This window comes from Mesoplodon bidens (assembly GCF_964165515.1).
Source record: "Mesoplodon bidens genome assembly, chromosome: 12".
NCBI lineage: Eukaryota > Metazoa > Chordata > Mammalia > Artiodactyla > Ziphiidae > Mesoplodon > Mesoplodon bidens.
This window is the reverse complement of record NC_138168.1, coordinates 25190765-25211875: the sequence shown is the minus strand read 5'-3', so window position 1 is coordinate 25211875 and position 21111 is coordinate 25190765. Positions and strand designations below refer to the sequence as shown.

Below are 21111 nucleotides of genomic sequence, written 5' to 3'. Positions count from 1 at the left end.
AACCATCCTTAGCAGTTACTCTCAGTTTTAAAGACAAAAATAACCAGGGATGGGGTTAGAGCCCTGCACCAAGGAATTCAGCTGTGCCTATGTGGCTAATGGTATTCTAGAATCAAATTTAATAAGACTGAGTGGGAGTGAGAGCATTTTCTGCTACTTTAATTTTTCACACTTATTTCTTTACATTTGGGCAGATCATCCCGAGAGCTGATTATAATTAATTAAATTAGAAATAAAATGTCATATTTTTTTGGCAATCCCAACATCTAGAAATAGTGAAAAGGAAGGATTAATATTCATTTCAGGAAGTCTCAGACATTTAGTTTACTCTCTAACAGAAATACAGCTGGCTGTTGCATTCTAGTAACTAAAAAGAAAAATTGTGTTTCCATCCTCAAAAACACTTTTCTTCAGCCACACTCTCTTATTTATCATATCCAAATTTAAAATTTCCTTTTTACTCCCTTTGAGTCTGGATCTAACCCCAAACGGGAGCTGTCTTCAGAATGCATACTTTCTAAGGGTAGAGGGTTCATGGTAACTGTAGATTAAAAACTCTATAATGTCAGAAATGCAGAGTATAAAATTTACTTTGTGAAGGAAAACGCATTTCTTTTCTAAAACGTTGATGAATGTTAACAATTAGTTTTATATAGTGCATTTACAAGCAGATTCTTAAGTGCTAATTAAGGCTCTTCTATTGTTTGATAGTATCAGTTGATTTTCAGTAATGTTTGGTTTATCACTACAAATTGCTGAAATGCCAGGGTTCTTCAAGAATTAGGAAGGGCTTTTTGTTTTGTTTTAATTATTTCTATTTTAAATTTTAAGAAAGGGAAAAGATTCTGGTGATGTTTTTTCCTAAAAATATTATCAATATTTTGAACGCTTATTAGATTTCTAAATGTTTGGCTATTTGAGTTTAGGGTCCTAGATTTTTTTTTTTTTTTTTTTTTGTTTTTTGTTTTTTGTTTTTTGTTTTGTTACGTGGGCCTCTCACTGTTGTGGCCTCTCCCCTTGCGGAGCACAGGCTCCGGACGCACAGGCTCAGCGGCCATGGCTCACGGGCCCAGCCGCTCCGCGGCATGTGGGATCTTCCCAGACCGGGGCACGAACCCGTGTCCCCTGCATCGGCAGGCGGACTCTCAACCACTGCGCCACCAGGGAAGCCCCTAGGGTCCTAGATTTAAAAAAAAAACTAATGGGCTTCCCTGGTGGCGCAGTGGTTGAGAGTCTGCCTGCCGATGCAGGGGACACGGGTTCGTGCCCCAGTCCGGGAAGATCCCACATACCATGGAGCAGCTGGGCCCGTGAGCCATGGCCGCTGAGCCTGCGCGTCCGGAGCCTGTGCTCCACAACGGGAGAGGCCACAACAGTGAGAGGCCCGCGTACCGCAAAAAAAAAAAAAAAAAAACTAATACCTTTCCTCTTCTGAAAATAAGGATATTTTTTGTATATTTGATTAGAAATTGAATACACACATGTACACACACGTGTATGTGAGAGAGAGAGAGATGGAGAGAGACGGGAAAAGAGAGATGGGGGAAGCGGGGAGAGATTAACTTTGAATCACAAGCCATTTATAGATACATATGTATCTTTACTCCTGTAGGCTGGACTATTACGCAGTTGTCAATGGATAGGTCATTCAAAGGTCAGGAAGTCTGACCTATGCCTACATATCAACCTCGATTGGAGGTTGATATGTAGGCACCCCCTGTGTAGCATGTAGTAAAATTCCAAACTCCTAGAAGGAAAGCAGGTGTTTGGCATAAGCCATATTGTTTGCATAAACAGTTTAGGCACCTGAGCCACTCTTATCAGTTAGGTTGGTGGGAACATTCTCAAAATTTAAGTTCCCAGATGCCAGCCAAGGGCTAACCTTGCAAACAACACATTTTAAGGATAACAGTTTCCAGGCCTGCTACGTTAACTCTTTTCTGCACAATATGCTTTAAAGAGGAAAAAAAAAAAAGATTGGGTAGTTTTAACCTTTATTTAGGAGTACTGATTTAGTTACTTCTGCCATTCCAATAATTAACATGAGCCATCTATGAAGGGTGAGACATTTTTAACTTGAGATAGATGTTTAATGCCCTGTTCCTTTTGTTGGTAGTATCTAGTGGGTATAAGCCACATTATGGTTGTCCTAAAGTGTTCTCCAGCAATAAAATCACTTTTTCTACCCAAATGCTGCTGCCATGATATTTTGATGATATTACCGTAAGAGTTTAGAGGCCTCATATTTTTTGGTAGTTTATTTGCCAATTTTTATTATTTTCATGCTACTTTAATAGCTTTCTGGGAAAAAAATGAGGATAGTAAATTTATTGTTCTTGTTTCACCCTGGAAGTGAGTTACAACTTGTAAGTAAAATCTTTATAGTCTCTAATGCATAACTTCAATATTACTTGAGCTGTAGTGTTGATATTTTTATGTCCTTTATTAACCTTGCATTTTAGAGACTGGAAAATGATTCTGTGAACACACAATCCTAGAGCTGGAAGAGCCCTTGACAAGCCATCCCACTGCACTCCTCTCATTGGTTTGGGGCAGAACTAAGCGAGCCAGGACAGATGGTGCAAAAGCACTCCGGAAGTGAGCGCCCCACACAGTTCTCAAGAGCCCAAGCTGGAGTATAATTAAGCTAATTATCCCAGAGCTCTTCCTAAATCACCTGGTTTTTCTGGTCTTTGCAGATTTAGAGAACAGTTTAAATTTTTTTTCATTAAAACAACGGCTGAATCACCCTATGGACTTTTCTTTTCCAGATTGAACCATTCTACTAGCTTCAATCTTTTCTCAGAGAAGTTGAGCAATAATTTCACTTTTTTTTTTTAAGAAGTAATGCTAGCTTCGTCTAAACCAGGCATTATTTTTTTTGGCTGCAGTGTGCGGCATGTCAGATCTTAGTTCCCAGACCAGGGATCGAACCTGCACTCCCTACAGTGGAAGTGCAGAGTCTTAACCACTGGACCACCAGGGAAGTCCCTATTTTTTTTTAATTTATTTATTTACTTATTTTTGGCTGTGTTGGGTCGTCGTTGCTGTGCACAGGCTTTCTCTAGTTGCAGCGAGCGGGGGCTACTCTTCATGGGATGCACGGGCTTCTCATCGCGGTGGCTTCTCTTGTTGCGGAGCACGGGCTGTAGGCATGCGGGCTCACTAGTTGTGGCTCGTGGGCTCTAGAGGACAGGCTTAGTAGTTGTGGTGCATGGGCTTAGTTGCTCCATGGCATGTGGGGTCTTCCCAGACCAGGGCTCGAACCCGTGTCCCCTGCATCGGCAGGCAGATTCTTAACCACTGTGCCACCAGGGAAGTCCCTAACCAGGCATTCTTTTTTTTTTTTTTTTTTTTTTTTTGCGGTACGCGGGCTTCTCACTGTTGCGGCCTCTCCCGTTGCGGAGCACAGGCTCCGGACACGCAGGCTCAGCGGCCATGGCTCACGGGCCCAGCCGCTCCGCGGCATGTGGGATCTTCCCAGACCGGGGCACGAACCCGTGTCCCCAGCATCGGCAGGCAGACTCTCAACCACTGCGCCACCAGGGAAGCCCTAACCAGGCATTCTTAACCTAAGGATCTGTGAACTTGGATGAGAAGAAAAAATTACATATTATTTTCAGTAACCTCAGTCAGAAATTTAGCACTTTCCTCTGTTACTATATCACAAATACTTTTTAAAATTTGAATAATTGTATTTCAATGTAATTATTTCCTTTATAATCCTATGTATTTTACTTTATGCATTTTGAGAAGGGGTTATTAGGGCTCACTAAGGTAAGGGTCCATGGCAAAAAAAAAGAAAAGAAAAGAAGGTTACACTCTGTGACGAGCACACTTGTATAACCTTTAAATGAGAATTCTCCAGATTGTTTTGTTCTCTTCTTTTCCTTTTTGGAGATAACAGTGACTAGTAACGTACCTCATTTAATGTACTATTGTGCCTTTAGGTTTATGTACAAGTTAATAAAGAAGCATCAGACGATAAAAATGTAGCAAAATCAGCACATGAGTTCTTCCAGCGATTGGAACTGGGCGACACGCAAGCACTTGCACTCTGGCAGAAATTTCGGGACTTGAGCATAGAAGAATACATTCGGATTTACAAGGTGCCCGCCCACTCTCCTGCTCTCCTGTCATGTGGTGCAGCTCTTGACGGGTACTCCTGGGTAGGAGGGTTGCTTCTGAAGCTCATATTTTAAGAACAGATATGTCATTTGTCACTGAGTTGATAATTAGGACTCAGATACTGTTCTTTGGGCTGGAAGTTAGAGCTCCAAAATAAAGCCTGTGAACTTCACAGGCTGAATGTGAAGTGACATCCTGATACTTCATTTCAGTTTGGCTTTTCTCTTCTCTCTCCTATCATTCCTTCACTTTTTCTTAATCATTTTTTCTTCTTTTGCTTCCTTAGGCATATATGTGATGGCTATAAATTTGTTTGTCTAAAAACATGTTGAGGGTGGGAGAAATACAACAGTGAATAAAAGAGATATAAGTTCTTTTCTCATGGACTTTACACTCCAGCATGGACACAGCAGATTAAACAAATTCAAGGCAGTGCAAATTCAACAAGAACATATACAGTCTGTTAGGTGGTGATGATGTATGGAGAAAAGTGAAGCAGGGGAGGGGGGGATCAGGGCTGCTGTCTGAAGAGAGTTTCAGCAAAGATCCCACATGGCTGGAGTAAGGAAGCAAGATGAAGAAAAGTGAGAAAGGAGTTTGAAGAGGTTGTAGAGTGGGGTGAGATGTAGGACATTTTCCAGGACTGTCCAGTCTAGCTTCCTGCTGCAGTGGAAACGTTCTGGATCTCTGCTGTCCAATATGGTAGCCTCTAGCCACATGTGGCCATTGAGCACTTGAAGTGTGAGTAGTGTAACTGAGAAAGTAAATCTTCAATTTTCCTTAATTTGAATTTGAATAGCCATATGTGTCCAGCAACTCCCACGTTGGACAGCACAGTACCACTGTGAGGCCTTGACTGCAGGGGAGCCGTTAGGAAGGTTTGAGTCATGGAGTGACTTGATTTCATTCTTATTTTCCCCATCTGTCTGACAGACTGTAGAACAACCTATTTTGTCTTAGGGTAAGATAATAGGACATATGCGTAACTTTTTTTTCTTTTGTTTCCAAACCCTTTTAGCGTCTAGGAGTCCACTTTGATGAATATTCAGGAGAATCATTTTATCGTGAGAAATCTCAAGAAGTCTTAAAGTTGCTGGACAGTAAAGGACTCCTACAGAAAACAATGTATGATCAGGTTACTATTCTTTAGAAAGTTATTCATTCTGCTTTGAAGTTGGTATTGACGTTTTCTCTCAGTAAGGAGAGCGGAATGTCGTGTGCAGGCCTCCTGGCGTTTCTTACAGTGCTTTTTGCTCTTCAGAGTACTTTCGCACATGCTGTCTCTTGCTGCCATAGCAAACTCCTGGTAAACTTGGGAGAAAGAATATTATCTTGTCGTTACATATGAGGAAACAAGCACAGAAAGTATAAGTGACCTGCCTAAGGTCACACCAGCTGATAATGGTATAACTGGAAAAGGGAAATAGAACGCTTTGTACTCAACCCTGCCTTTTTAAAAAGATTCCATGCTGTTCCAAAAGGATTTAAAGCAGTTTATAAAAACAGGTATACTGAGTTCAATGGGTAGCGGGAGTGGAGAGCGGCCCCCAGAGAGCCCCGAGCAGCCTCACCGCCGCTGCCGGCCTGGTTGCCGTCACAGCCCGGGAGGAGCCGCAGCCGTGAGCAGCGAGGCCGAGACCCAGAAGCCGCCCGCAGCGCTGCCGACACCGAGCCCGGCACGACGGGCGGCGGCGCCTGCGGACGGGGACAAGAAGGTCATCGCAGCGAAGGTTCTGGGAACATAAAATGGTTCCGTGTAAGAAACAGATATGTCTTCAGCAACAGGAACGACACCAAGGAAGATGTATGTGTACACCGGACTGCCGTAAAGAAGAAGAACCCGGGAAGTGCCTTCGCGGCGTAGGAGACGGAGAGACTGCGGGGCTCCATGTCGCTGAAGAAGAAGAGGGTGCGGGCAGCAGACGTTGCAGGCCCTGGGGGTCCAGCACAAGGCGGTACACGTGCACCAGCCCGTAACCATCACAGCCGCTCTCCGCGTCGCAGGGGGCCTCCACGCAACCTCCAGCAGAATTACCAGGACAGCGAGAGAGGGGAAAAGACGGAGGGATCCGAGAGTGCCCCCAAAGGCCGGGCCCGACAGCAGCGGCCCTACCGCAGCCGCCGGCGCCCACCTTACTGCGTGCGGAGAGCCTATGGGCGTCGACCACAGCGTTCCACCCTCCTGTGCGGGGAGAGGTGATGGAGGGTGCTGACAACCAGGGTGCAGGAGAACAAGGTAGACCAGTGAGACAGAATATATATCGGGGTTATAGACCACCGTTCCTCAGGGGCCCTCGCCAAAGACGGCGCAGAGAGGATGGCAGTGAAGAAGGTAGGGAAAATCAAGGAGTTGAGACCCAAGTTCGGCAGCCCCCTCAATGTCGGTACCGCCGCAACTTCAGTTACAGACGCAGACGCCCAGAAAGCCCTAAACCACAAGATGGCGAAGAGACACAAGCAGCCGATCCACCAGCTGAGAATGCGTCCGCTCCCGAGGCTGAGCAGGGCGGGGCTGAGTCAATGCCGGCTTACCATCTCTACCACCATCCAGTTTAGTCGTGCCACAAGAAGAAATGAATATGAAATTCCAGCAATAAGAAATGAACAAAAGATTGGAGATGAAGGCCTTAAGTGCTTGCTTTTTGCCTGTTGACCAGATACCTAGAACTATCTGCATTATCTATGCAGCATGGGGTTTTTATTATTTTTACCTAAAGACGTCTCTTTTTGGTAATGACAAACGTTTTTAAAAAAAATAACCTGGATTTTCTCAATAAACCTTTAAAGGTTTTTATTGTTTCATATCTGGTCGAGTTGAGATTTTTAAGAACCTCATTTTTAATTTATAATAAAAGTTAACAGCTTGATTTTTTCAAAAAGTCAACAAACTGCAAGCACCTGTTAAAGGTCTTAAATAATTGTTCAAAAAAAAATAAAAAAGGTATACTACAACCCCAAGCTTTTGAAAGAGTAAAATGAGGAAATCAAGAAGCAGGGCAGAAAAAATAATAGGACATCAGGGATGATATTAGTACATCATGTAACACACACTGGGATTCTGCTGCTTTGCTTAAGGTAGATTTCTAATTTAGCTTTGAGCTTCCTGTCAGCCAAACAGAAATGGCACCATTCATAGGAGCCCAACCATGTGTAACACAGAAGCAAACCAGTTGCTTAGACGTGCCATTTTTCCAGATGGCCAGCAAACACATGAAAAGATTCTCAACATCACTAATTATTAGAGAAATGCAAATCAAAAGTACCACGACGTATCACCTGACACCGGTCAGAATGACCATCATCAAAAAATCTACAAACAATAAATGCTGGAGAGGGTGTGGAGAAAGGGGAACCCTCATAAACTGTTGGTGGGAATGTAAATTGATACAGCCACTATGGAAAACAGTATGGAGGTTCCTTAAAAAACTAAAAATAGAACTACCATATGATCCAGCAATCCCACTACTGGGCATATAACCTGAGAAAACCATAATTCAAAAAGAGTCATGTACCAAAAGGTTCATTGCAGCTCTGTTTACAATAGCCAGGACATGGAAGCAACCTAAGTGTCCATCGACAGATGAATGGATAAAGAAGATGTGGCACATACATACAATGGAATACTATTCAGCCATAAAAAGGAATGAAATGGGGTCATTTGTAGAGATGTGGACAGACCTAGGGAGTGTCATACAGAGTGAAGTAAGTCAGAAAGAGAAAAGCAAATATCGTATAATAATGTGTGTATGTGGAATCTAGAAGAATGGTATAGATGATCTTATTTGCAAAGTATAAATAGAGACACAGACGTAGAGAACAAATGTATGGATACCAAGGCAGGAAGGGGTGGGGAGGGAGGAAGTGGGGGACTGAGATTGACACATATACATTACTGATGCTATGTATAAAGTAGACAACCGATGGGAACGTACTGTATAGCACAGGGAACTCCTACCTAACGCACTGTGGTAACCTAAATGGGAGGAAGTCCAAAAGGGAGGGGATATCTGCACGTGTATGGCTGATTCATTCTGTTGTGCAGTGGAGGCTAACACAACATTGTGAAGCAGCCATACTCCCAATAAAAATTAATTTTTAAAAAAGTGCCATTTTTCATAGTAACAAAGAGCTCGTCATCCTTATAAGAAAGACATGGAGAATGTGGCTCACGACATCCTCAGTAATGTCCCTAAGGACAAGTTTTAGATCGCCATATACAGATTCTAATTTTTGATCGGGCAGGAAAGACAGTTACAAAATTCTATGGTTTTATTACTCAAGGGTACTTTCTTGCATGTTAAAAATTAGCCCAATATTGAGTGGATTAGAAGAAGAACATGATGTTTCATGGTTAAACTGAAGTTGAAATCTCATTTTTCAACTAGTTATGTTAAAGACTTTAAGTAGTTCATCCAGAGTACAGAATTTAAATTGATAAGTAAATATTAATTACAAAATACCTACTCTTAATAGATTCATTCAAGGTCAGATTCCTTCTTATTTTTCTTCATTGCTGGTTACACCACTTATTGCTACTTAAGTAATAAAAATAGCTTCTGGTTTGCCAAAGATAATGTTATAGATATTATACTATTAACGGTTTTAATTCATTATGTTGTTTCAGAGTTACCTTTTTGCATTTCTAGAAAAGGCACAGCTGTAGTGGATCTGTCAGGGAATGGTGACCCCTCCTCAATTTGTACTGTAATGCGAAGCGATGGGACGTCTCTCTATGCAACCAGGTTTGTGTCTTGTGTGAACCTCATCATTAGAATGCATGACTTTACATTCTTTGTTGTAGGATTAATGCTGAGACAATCACTTTATTCTCAAAACTGTTACCAAATCCTGATTTCTAAAATCTTTTGTTCTCATCGCTCAAAATATTTTTATTGGATTTCTGTTTATGGCCATTTACAGTTTCTGGAAAGGATTAATATCATCAGAAAAGTAACTGAAAAACTGATTACAGTTAGTTAAACATCATAGGATTTCCACAGGTGAATAATACATTGCTCTACAAACTATAAAATTGAAGTACCTCATAGCCAACTATAAATATTTTATAATTGCATGTTGACAGGAAATGTATACTAAAAGGTGCTCTTGTCGGCTCAGAGGTATCCTCACTCTGTCAAGATCATCTTATGTGCATATAAGTACCAGTCCTCATTCAGACGTGGTAAAATAGACCGAGGGAGAAGTAGGCCATGCCGCTTATACTTTTTCATTTGTCTCCATGACCAACCCCTGTGGAAAGGAGCAGTCTCTGTTAATCAGTAAGAACTGGGTTTATCAAGCACACTTTATTTCTGGGACAAAGCTAATAGGAAGGAGAAGACAGGACCATAAAAAAGCCACACAGGCAAACACGGCCATACTCAAGCACTGCTAGCAAAAGGTTCTAGTGTCTGCCGGGCTAGATTTTTTTTTTTTTTTTTTTGGCGGTACCTGGGCCTCTCACTGTTGTGGCCTCTCCCGTTGCGGAGCACAGGCTCCGGACACGCAGGCTCAGCGGCCATGGCTCACGGGCCCAGCCGCTCCGCGGCATGTGGGATCTTCCTGGACCGGGGCACTAAGCTGTGTCCCCTGCATCGGCAGGCGGACTCTCAACCACTGCGCCACCAGGGAAGCCCCTGGGCTAGAATTTTATGTTGGATCACAAACCACTTTTGTAGCATAGTTAATGATATTTTGTTGTTGTTGTTAACTACCATCATTTTTTTCCAAACAGCTTTAAACAACCATCTGCCTCTCTTACTGTCCCTTAGAAAAATCATTCTTATTTTCTGTTACTTTTTGGCATTTCTCTTTATCAATTCCATACAAGTGGAGTTAGGAAATGATAAGACCCTGTATATCTAAGAGGTACATTTCTTTTTCTAGATACAAAGAAATATACAGTAGAAAATTTTTTTTGTGCCAGCTAATTATTGCTGGACAGATTAAATAAACCTTTGAGTAGTGGTTACAAGAAATGTGTTTACTCATGTAAGCAACAAGGAATTAAACTCATTATCTTGTAATAAACTGTAGTGGAATATAATCTGCAAAAATACTGAATCACTGAAACTAACATAATATTGTAAGTCAACTATACTCAAAAAAAAAATAAAGAAATGTGTCTGCTCAGAATAGAGGCTCTATGTCATAAAGACTCTATAACTATCCTTATCTGGTATCTTTTGGGGGGCTATCATTGGGTCCAGATTTTTCTGTTTATTTACCTTAATACCTGTAATTTCCCTTTTTTCTTTGGGAGAATCATCTTTGTGCCACTTGTTGAAATGTTTGATTTTTCACCTTGCTCTAACTGTAGTTGTTTCTGTCCTTTCAGTAGGTTCCTTATAGAATACAGCTATGTGTGTGGTTGTAAATTAAGGGAGTTGTTATAACAGACAAAGAAAAATGCAGGAGGATACTGACAAGAGCACAGGGTGAAGCTGGAGACCTGAATTTTTGTTCTGAAACCATGACCATCACTTAACCTCTCTGGGCCATGGTTCCCTACTTTGTGAAAAGAGACCTGAACTAAATGACCTGGCATTTCTTCTGGCTTTTTATTTTTTAATGTATTTATTTTATTTATGTTTATTTTTGGCTGTGTTGGGTCTTCATTGCTGCACGCGGGCTTTCTCTAGTTGCAGCGAGCAGGCACTACTCTTCGTTGTGGTTTGTGGGCTTCTCTTGTTGCGGAGCATGGGCTCGAGGCACGCAGGCTTCAGTAGTTGTGGCTCACAGGCTCTAGAGCCAGGCTCAGTAGTTGTGGGGCATGGGCTTAGTTGCTCCGAGGCATGTGGGATCTTCCTGGGCCAGGGCTCTAATCCGTATCCCCTGCATTGGCAGGCGGATTCTTAACCACTGTACCACCAGGGAAGCCCTCTCCAGCTTTCAAATTCAGGTTCTACAAACTCAACCTAGGACTTTTTCTTATATTCATCTCTTTTTCTTTGGATCAAAAAGTTTTTCTTTGTTTTGTGCTTGGCTCAAATCAAAAAATATAATGGGGTGTATATTTGTGACTTCGTTTTTGGGATAATCTGTGTCAGTGTTTTACAACCTTTTTTTTTAATTGTAACCCTTCTCAGGAGCCTTTTTAGCCATATTTTTTATACTTGCCCATCCTCATGAAATTTTAACACCACAGATGTGTCTGTATGTATTGTATGCATATATGTGCTTTATACATAAATAGAGTAATATTTTTTTGTCCCTCACGAGGCAGTTTTTGCCTTCATTCAGAACGCATGCTCTGGGGACTTCCCTGGCGGTCCAGGGGTTAAGACTCCACGCTTACAATGCAGGGGGCGCTTGCTCTGTTATATCTGGGTCCTGAAGTAGGTACCAGTGACATTTTGATGATCCCCAACATTTCAAAAGATCTAGGAACTTTAAAAATCCTCAAAATCCTCCCAGTGTCATGTATTGTTAAGCAAAAATAGCTTTAATTTTTTTTCTTTCAGTTTTATTGAGATATAATTGGCATGCAGCACTGTGTAAGGTGTATAATGATTTGACTTACGTCACGAAATGATTATCACAATAAGTTTAGTGAACATGCATCGTTTCATATAGATAATACTAAAGAAATAGAAAAAAATTTTCTTGTGATGAGAACTCTTAGGGTTTACTCTCTTAACATTAACTTTCATATATAACATATGGCAGTGTTAATTCTATTTATCATTTTGTACTTTACATCCCTAGTACTTATTTATCTTATAACTGGGAGTTTGTACCTTTTGACCACCTTCATCCAATTCCCCCTCTCTCTGTCCTTTGCCTCTGAAATTCTACAAATCCTATCTCTTTTTCTATGAGTTTATTTGGTTTTGAATTATAATTGACCTACAACACTACGTTAGTTCCTGTTACACAACATAGTGATTTGGTATTTCTGTATATTCAAAATGATCACCATGGTGAGTCTAGTTATGATATGTCACCACACAAAGATATTACATAGTTATTAACATATTCCCCACAAGTTAATTAGCTCTAATTTTAAAATTCAATATTTAAATAATTTTCACCTAAAATTTTTCACTTAAAATTTTATAGTTTATGGTTTGTTTTTAAATATTTTGTACTGTGTGCAAACTGGGTATTTTGTCCTTAGCCAGAGATAAGAGGTAAGTGGAATTTTTGTCAAAGGAATTTATGGTCTTTTTAAATGCTTTAGAAAGTATTGCTTTCGAATGATCCAAGACGTTGGAAGAGTGGCTAGAAGATACTGTATCACCTGTGTTTTAAATATGTTCTTTAAGAAAGTATATTGCAGAAAAGTGACAGGAAGGTAATTCTTTCCAGTAGAGGCATAATTAACAAATCATAAAACATTTACCTACAAACACCTTGCCTAGAGCTATTTAGTTATTATTACTACTTGTCCCAGAGCTTTTATTCATTTTTGATCTTTTCACAGCACTTTCATAATTCTTTTCCCAAAGCTGTTTTTGTTATTACTACTTTGTATCAAGGTATGGTACTGGGATTATATAAGCATGGGTACTATACCCGAGGCTTGGACTGACAGTAGTTCTTTTTTTTTTTTTTTTTTTTTTTTTGCGGTACGCAGGCCTCTCACTGCTGTGGCCTCTCCCGTTGCGGAGCACAGGCTCCGGACGCACAGGCTCAGCGGCCATGGCTCACGGGCCCAGCCGCTCCGCGGCATGCGGGATCCTCCCAGACTGGGGCACGAACCCGTGTCCCCTGCATCGGCAGGCGGACTCTCAACCACTGTGCCACCAGGGCAGCCCCTGACAGTAGTTCTTAATGAGAAAAGCCTCATTATTATTAAATAGGTAAAACAAATTATTACCGAGATCTGCTTAGTAACTCTTAATCTATGGCCGTTTTTTTCAGAGATCTTGCAGCTGCTATAGATCGAATGGACAAGTTTAATTTTGATAAAATGATTTATGTGGTAAGTAATCACAATAAAGAACAAAAGGTTATGATCCCTACTTCATGAAAACTGCAAAGACAGAAATTGAGTGCCTTGTTGAAAAACTAGGCAAAAATAATTTTCTCCAACTATAGAAAGGATTCAATGTTAAGTGTATGTATGGTGGCAAACACTATGTTTAAAAAAAAAGAACTTAAAAATTAAAAAGTTCACATTGCCTCATAGTAAAAAAAAACAAAAATTACCCAAATGAATGGTTATGTGTAACAAATATGTACATGTCACTATAATGCATTTCTTTAAAATTACTATTTTAAATATTTTAGGACTCACAGAAGTTTCAAAATGGTGGTTTCCATGTAGCCTTCAGTCTTCTCCAAAGATAATATCTTACATAACCATAATACTTTGTCTATACCAGGAAACTAATATTGGTAGAGACCTTAATTAAATTTCACCAATTTTTACACATGCTGGTGTATGGGCATGGTGGAGGGGGTTGTGAAATTTAACACGTGTAGATTCATGTAACCATCACCACATTCAGAATACAAAACTGTTCCATCACAAAACAACCTCTCTTAGGTCAACCACTTAATAATCATGCGTTCCTCCAGCCCTAACCACTGGCAACCACTGCTCTGTTCTCCATCATACCATTTTGTCACTTAGAGAATGTTATATAAATGGAACCACATTAGGTAACTTTTTTGGGGGGGGTGGGCAGTGTTGGGTTTTCGTTGCTGCGCGCGGGCTTTCTCTAGTTGCGGCGAGTGGGGGCTACTCTTCGTTGCAATGCACAGGCTTCTCATTGCGGTGGCTTCTCTCATTGCGGAGCATGGGCTCTAGGTGCGCGGGCTTCAGTAGTTGTAGTGCATGGGCTCAGTAGTTGTGGCTTGCGGGCTGTAGAGCACAGGCTCAGTAGTTATGGTGCACGGGCTTAGTTGCTCCGCAGCATGTGGGATCTTCCCAGATCAGGGCTCGAACCCGTGTCTCCTGCATTGGCAGGCGGATTCTTAACCACTGTGCCACCAGGGAAGTCCCACATTAGGTAACAGTTTGAGGTCGGCTGTTTTCACTCAGCATAATGAATGCCCTTGAGATCCACCCAAACTATTGCATGTGTCAGTAGTTTGTTCCTTTTATGCTGAGTAATATTCTAGTCTCCCCTTCCTTTCTTTCTGTGTGCAACCTCCGTTTCCCCAAAGGAAAAAAAAAAGTTGCTATTAAATACCTTTTTAGAGCTTAGCTTTGGCCTTCTTGGAGATAAAGGTCATAACAGCTGAGAGAGGAGGAATTTAGATAGAATACTCAGAAGGTTAAATTTCATATTCCCTCCTGACTCAGTGGAGTGCTGCAGCTCTTACTTCCTTTCAGAGGACTCACCATAAACCTTCTTCTGGTGGCATCCGCTTTGTGTGCTTATTTAAAACATATCCACTGACAGTGACTCTAGTCTGTCAAAACTCAAATATTTTAATTTGATTTATGTCCAACCTATTGTAGATTAACTTATCAGTGTTCTTTTATTTTAAATACATTTTTTTTTCAAGACAGATAAAGGGCAAAAAAAGCATTTTCAGCAAGTGTTCCAAATGCTGCAGATCATGGGATATGACTGGGCAGAAAGGTACCGTACTGTCTGCATGGTTCTTAATTGCCTGCTCAAGATTAAAGTTTTGCTAGGTCAGCCATGTCCAAAAATGTATCAAATTGTTAAAGATTTTCATTCAAACTTCACTTCTTTGTTTCAAGATGTTAGTGTGAAAAAACAGATTTGTTCTTTGTGCTAATTTTTGTCCTGGTTATATTAATTTCTAGCTTATAAACATTTAATAAATGGTTTTATTAGACATCTCTCAGTGACTTGATTTTCAAAATTCTTAATTCCCATCTCCTTTTTTTCATAAAGGCAACTAGTAATTTAATCATATGCTAGTGATTATGAAATGAAACTGTGTTTAACATCTTCTATGGCATACGTCCCAGCATATTTCAGTTTATTAATTTTTTAAAATCTCGCTATGAGAGTTGAAGTTAAGACTATTCTCTATAAGGGTATTGTTATATTCTTTGATCACCAGCTCCTTTTCAGTTTTCAGTGAACTGAGTGCTTGCTCCATTTCAGGTGCCAGCACGTGCCCTTTGGGGTAGTGCAGGGAATGAAGACTCGAAGAGGAGACGTTACTTTTCTGGAAGATGTTCTAAATGAGATCCGATTGAGGATGCTACAGAACATGGCTTCTATTAAGAGTGAATTCATTTTTTTGTTGTTACAGATGTAACTTACGTGCACTTCTATGTTCTGCTGGACTTCTGTGCAGTGTGATTGGTTATGACCCTCCCTCCATTGAACTTTCATAAACCTTGGCACACATAGCTTTGCTAATTCGAGGTGCCAGAATCTCTAGACTTGCTGCTGGGCTGTTATTCAGTTTAGTAATGGGAATTGATACACCCTGAGCCTCTTTTCCTGGGCAGCTTCAGCATTGTCACTCCACGGTTGGAGTGCTTTTGCAAAGTTCCTGTGTTCCATAATCAGAAGCAAGTCCCAAGTCCTTATGGCTTTGTCTAACCTTCCCCTTTGGAAAAACAAGTACCAGCTCTATCTAATGTCTTACAAGGGATATTTGTAAGGAAAATAAATTCGTGTTTCTTCCCTTTTAACAAACGTTGGAAAACACCATCATCAAAGTTAAATCAGCCCACATGAGGACAGTTAATTGCCTGCTGTGCACCTGTTTACTCTTGATGTTATCAGCATATGGTTTTGTCAGGTGTTATCTCCACTTTAGTCCCGGATTCTGTACAGTTTCATGCGAGGTTAAAGTAGCTGCCTTTGTCTATTTCAGCCACCAGAGAGCTGGAGAACCCCCAGGAGACAGCAGAGAGGGTGGGGCTCGCAGCCCTTATCATTCAGGTCTGTGAAGACTGCTTCCCGGGAGAGCCTTTTATTTGGTAGTGGGACAAATCCCAGCGCTGAAGATTTCCTCTGTCATTTTAGGACTTCAGAGGTTTCCTGTTATCTGACTATCAGTTCAGCTGGGATCGTGTTTTCCAGAGTCGCGGGGACACGGGGGTCTTCCTGCAGTACACACACGCCCGCCTCCACAGGTGAGAAGGGCCTGCAGGGAGACACTGGGCCTCTCTGTCCTTCCCAGGGTGGGGTCTGGATGGAGTGATTCCGAGACCAAAGGCCCTGTTTTCTGGGCTTCTCCAATATCTCACATTCAAAACTAGTTGAAGTACAGTGGACCTCTTATTATGTTTGGGTCTTGTGGGGTTTTTTAAACATTTATGTATTGCACACCTATGAAACGAAATGCTTTTATGTATATTACCTTATTTAGTACTCAGAATAACCCTGCCAAAGAGTATACTCTGTTTTCAGATGAAGAAACAGATGTAGGAAAAACTGAGGCATCGGGTCAAACGATGGTAGCTTCCGAGTCTAGGACTATATTAAGGAAAGCAAGACTGTGCGTTATGAGGTGATGTTCATCCCTTGCAACTGAGTCCTAGGATGACTTGTTTAATCCTTTGTTGTGTTTAAACTTGTGATAACAGTTTGGAAGAGACTTTTGGATGTGGTTATCTAAATGACTTCAACACTGCTTGCTTACAAGAGCCACAGTCTGTTTCCATTCTCCAGCATCTTCTCAGGTACAGTTTCCTAACATTATCAAGTCTCCTGCTCCGTGAAATGACTGTTGTAGTTTGCTGACCACTGGAATCAAGAGGCCAGTGACTCTAGACAGCGCTTTTCCAAAGGTGTGACCAAAAAGTGATTGCCTGCCCTTTGGGAGCAGACAGAGGGCATGCTCACGGCTAATCCTTGGGCTTAAAAAATATTATCACCATTGAATTAGGCCAGGTGTCTAACATCCTTTAGGTCATGGTGTGAGAACGAAAAGCCTGGTAAAAGCATAACCTTTCAGTGTAGGAACGGTCATCTTCTCACCCTCTGTGATAAGTGAAGGAAAATCCCAGCCTTTGTGCACCATCCCTGAGACCATAAGCCCTCCATTTGCCTCTTGGTTTCAGTTCAGCTTCAAATACACTGGGCAAGAGACCATACTTCTGAGCTCTCATGAGCATTATTGATGAAGCCAGACTTGTCAGGAGAGACTGACGAATATCTGGAAGGGATATGGAGGGTTAACAACAAGGCCTATTCTCTGATTGCTAGAGTGGTCAGTGGTTCTTTCTTGGGATGAGGGGTTAGTTTACTAACATTTGGCTAATTTGTGAGGAAAAATAAGCCAACCTGGTTTTCTTGGCAGTGAGTAGACTCTTGTTTGCTAGATTATGTTCCTAAGCATGGCTAGAGGCTTCGTACATTTAACAGCCATGATTTGAGTCCTTGCTTTGGGCTAGGCCTGTGGGATCTCAAGGTGATTTAGAAAGTACCTGCCATCAAGGAACTTGTAAGAAAGAAAGATGTGCCTTTACCTTCAAATTTACGCAAGGTCTTTTTTCATGTATCTTCTACCATTAATGATATCAAGTCAACCTTATATCGTAGATCTTAGCTTAGTGTAATATGCGCCCAGCCTTCCCCTGCCAACCACTCTGGTCATCTTTCTTTCAGGTTCGATGAGGTGCTTTATAGGTCAGCCGAAGACCTTCAACCCAGGCACATTGTCAGTTACCTTCTAACTCTAAGGTATGTTATAAACTTGCTATTTTGGGGTCTTAAAAGACATTTGATATGACAAAGGACCTTTCTTTCATCTAAAGGTCTCCTATAGACAAATCCATTGGCCTAAAAAATTATATGCTTTAAGTTACAGGAATTCTTGCTTCATCTTTGCAAATTAGCAGTTAATGTTCATTCATTCATTCATCCAGTGATTGAAGGTCTGGTCACTGGAGTCTAGTGAACGGGAACCAATAGGTACATCATGGGTGGTCACAGTACAGCACATGTTAGGATAGATTGGACATGAGGGGCAATGTGAGGGCACTTAGCCCAGCCTTGAGGGTTCAGAGAGGGCTTCTCAGAGGAGAGGAGTAGATGTCAGTCAGGAGAAGCAAGGTGGCAGAGAAGGAGGGAAAAGCCCAGAGTTGAGCAAGAACATGATGCATTAAAAGGACTTGTGGGAGAATGACTGTGTTGTGTACTGAGGCATTCTGACTTATTTTCAGGGCAGTGGGGTCCATAAAAAGGTTTTAAGCAGAGGCACAGAAGAGTCAGTCTGATAGAGGGTAGAGAATGAATTGGAAAGCGAGTAGATGACACTTGGATAGAAATTTCATGGTGGCTGTTTTAGAAAGTTTGAATAGAGGTTGAGTTTTATAGCAACAGTTGTATCTTCTCATAAAGCTATTTAAGAAAGGAAGTGTTGGGCTTCCCCGGTGGCGCAGGGGTTGAGAGTCCGCCTGCCGATGCAGGGGACACGGGTTCGTGCCCCGGTCCGGGAAGATCCCACATGCCGCGGAGCGGCTGGGCCCCGTGAGCCATGGCCGCTGAGCCTGCACATCCGGAGCCTGTGCTCCGCAACGGGAGAGGCCACAGCAGTGAGAGGCCCGTGTACCGCAACAACAACAACAAAAAACTCAAGATTTACTGTAATCAGAGATTTATGGGACTTTTTTTTTTTTTTTGCGGTACACGGGCCTCTCACTGTTGTGGCCTCTCCTGTTGCAGAGCACAGGCTCCGGATGTGCAGGCTCAGCGGCCATGGCTCACGGGGCCCAGCCGCTCCGCGGCATGTGGGATCTTCCCGGACCGGGGCACGAACCCGTGTCCCCTGCATCGGCAGGCGGACTCTCAACCACTGTGCCACCAGGGAAGCCCTGGGACTTTTTTCTTGAATATGCTTTTTACCTTTCTTCCCCAGATTTATAGATTTTTTTTTCCTTTAATTTCCACTTAGACATATAGAGATGAAGAAGCCAGAAAGTCTTATTAAATCTCACTTAATCATTGAAACTAATGTCATAAGCATCATTTCTCTGGCACTGTTCTTCTTGCTGCCATAACCTAAACAGAAAAAATATTTTAAAGAAGGGTGGCCGGGCTTCCCTGGTGGCGCAGTGGTTGAGAGTCCGCCTGCCGATGCAGGGGACACGGGTTCGTGCCCCCGTCTGGGAAGATCCCACATGCCGCGGAGTGGCTGGGTCCGTGAGCCATGGCCGCTGAGCCTGCGCGTCTGGAGCCTGTGCTCAGCAACGGGAGAGGCCACAACAGTGAGAGGCCCGCGTACCGCAAAAAAAAAAAAAAAAAGTAAGAAGGGTGGCCAGTGTATGCAGAGTGGATTGGTAACTAGTCTTACCCCACCTCCTCCCAGTACAGAAGGAGACAGGCCAGACCGTGTTATACGTTTCATCTTGAGGGATGCCTAAATAAGCAAAAACTAATTATTAGAAAAGAATCCCCTATACTTGTAAAACTAACAATGAAATCATAATCTTAAGAACAATGAAACTGTAATCATAATACCACCTGGTATTAGTAGAACCAGGACCAAAAATCTAAAACCGGAGTTTAGTGTGTTTCACTTTGCCAGTTATTGAAAAGCAGTGAATTCCGCCTCAACTTTCCAACTTTGGAAATATCCTTTAGTGGCTCTCGGCTTTGATTTCTCTAAGTTGAGGGAATAAGATTAGATATCAAGCTTATATGTTACACAGGAAATTAGCTGGTCCTAATCATGATTATCCTCTTCCTGTTTCAGTCATCTTGCAGCGGTGGCACACAAAACACTACACATAAAAAGCAGTCCTCCTGAAGTGGCCGGGGTATGTTATGTTGAGTTTTGCTGTGTAATCTCTAGCATCCTCAGACTTATTACTGAGTCAGTCTTGTCAATGTTTCTAAAATAGCATCCTGTTGTTCACCTACAGCAGTGTACTTATACACTCAAGGTAAAAATTAGAATTGGGCTGTAACAATCAATGTTACTTTCCAACATACTTGACCATGAAACACCTTTTCCTACATCAAGTGACAGGGTGATTAGCTCCCCTTATCTGAAGCTGTACTTTATGGAGTTACTGTTAACTCCCACTCCACAGCCCTTGGGTACCAGTCTTACTATAACAAATCCTAGGAATTTGTCTTCCTTTTGCCTACAGGAAACCCTAGGGCCCTTGGAGATACTATTCTACTTTAAATTAGAAGAAAGTTAGAATTACTTCTAACAGCAGTTTTATCTGTTCACTCACAGTTAGCCTGTTGCTGAATTGACCTTGAATCATTCTTGAATTTATTTTGTAGGCCAGACTTCATCTTTTCAGAGCTGTCCGCTCAGTCCTAGCCAACGGAATGAAACTTCTTGGAATAACACCTGTATGTAGGATGTAATTTCTAATTAAAATTGCTTTTAAAATACTAAATGAATTCTAGTTATCTATTCTTACGTGCCTTGCTATTTAGAATAGAACTGAAACGATTATTCTATGTCAGAATCTATATTTTACTGTCCATATTTTATTAAGTGATTTATCAACTTATTAAATCTTTATCTTTTAAAAAAATCATCTGAGTTTCCTCATGGTCAATAAGTACTAAACAGACTTTTGTTAAACTAAGTTAAATCTTTTTAAAGTCATTGTGGTCTACCGGAGACAAAGGATTAGAGTTTAAACTCTGGCTTGAGGGTTTTTTGTTTTTCTTTTTTAATTGAAGTATAGTTGATTTACAATATTATTTAGTTAGTTAGTTAATTTAGTTAGTTTCAGGTGTACAACACAGTGATTCAACATTTTTATAAATTAAACTCCATTTAAAGTTATTACAAAACAATGGCTATATTTTCCTGTGCTGTGCAATGTATCTTTCTTCCTTATTTTATAACACAGTAGTTTGTATCTCTTAAGCCCCTACCCCTACCTTGCCCCTCCCCCCTTCCCTCTCCCCACTAGTAACCACTAGTTTGTTCTCTACGGCTGTCAGTCTTTCTGTTTTGTTATATTCATTTGTTTGTTTTATTTCTTAGATTCCACATGTAAGGGATAACGGAGTATTTGTCTTTCTCTGACTTATTTCACTAAGCATAATCTCTAGGCCCATCCACGTTGTTGGGAATGGCAAAATTTCATTCTTTTTATGGCTAATATTCATGTTTATA

At 41.4% G+C, this 21111-nt stretch overlaps 1 protein-coding gene and 1 pseudogene across 3 annotated transcripts in view; both read left to right on the top strand.

Moving 5' to 3' along the window:
• The window catches only part of RARS2 (arginyl-tRNA synthetase 2, mitochondrial), an 82171-nt gene extending 61661 nt beyond the window's left edge, over positions 1-20510 (top strand). For both annotated transcript variants that reach the window (XM_081250411.1, XM_081250410.1), the window contains 12 exons: positions 3951-4109; positions 5147-5253; positions 8775-8870; positions 12994-13054; positions 14590-14666; positions 15165-15289; positions 15889-15956; positions 16041-16150; positions 16604-16699; positions 17628-17702; positions 19717-19780; positions 20259-20510. In XM_081250411.1, the coding sequence (XP_081106537.1) occupies positions 3951-4109; positions 5147-5253; positions 8775-8870; positions 12994-13054; positions 14590-14666; positions 15165-15289; positions 15889-15956; positions 16041-16150; positions 16604-16699; positions 17628-17702; positions 19717-19780; positions 20259-20345 (1125 nt within the window). In that variant the 3' untranslated portion in view covers positions 20346-20510. The remainder of the gene's footprint in view (positions 1-3950; positions 4110-5146; positions 5254-8774; positions 8871-12993; positions 13055-14589; positions 14667-15164; positions 15290-15888; positions 15957-16040; positions 16151-16603; positions 16700-17627; positions 17703-19716; positions 19781-20258) is intronic.
• Positions 5260-7495, top strand: LOC308625842 (Y-box-binding protein 1-like; annotated as a pseudogene). Its single transcript has one exon. The product of its transcript is annotated as a Y-box-binding protein 1-like (transcript).
• Positions 20511-21111: the final 601 nt, after the last annotated feature.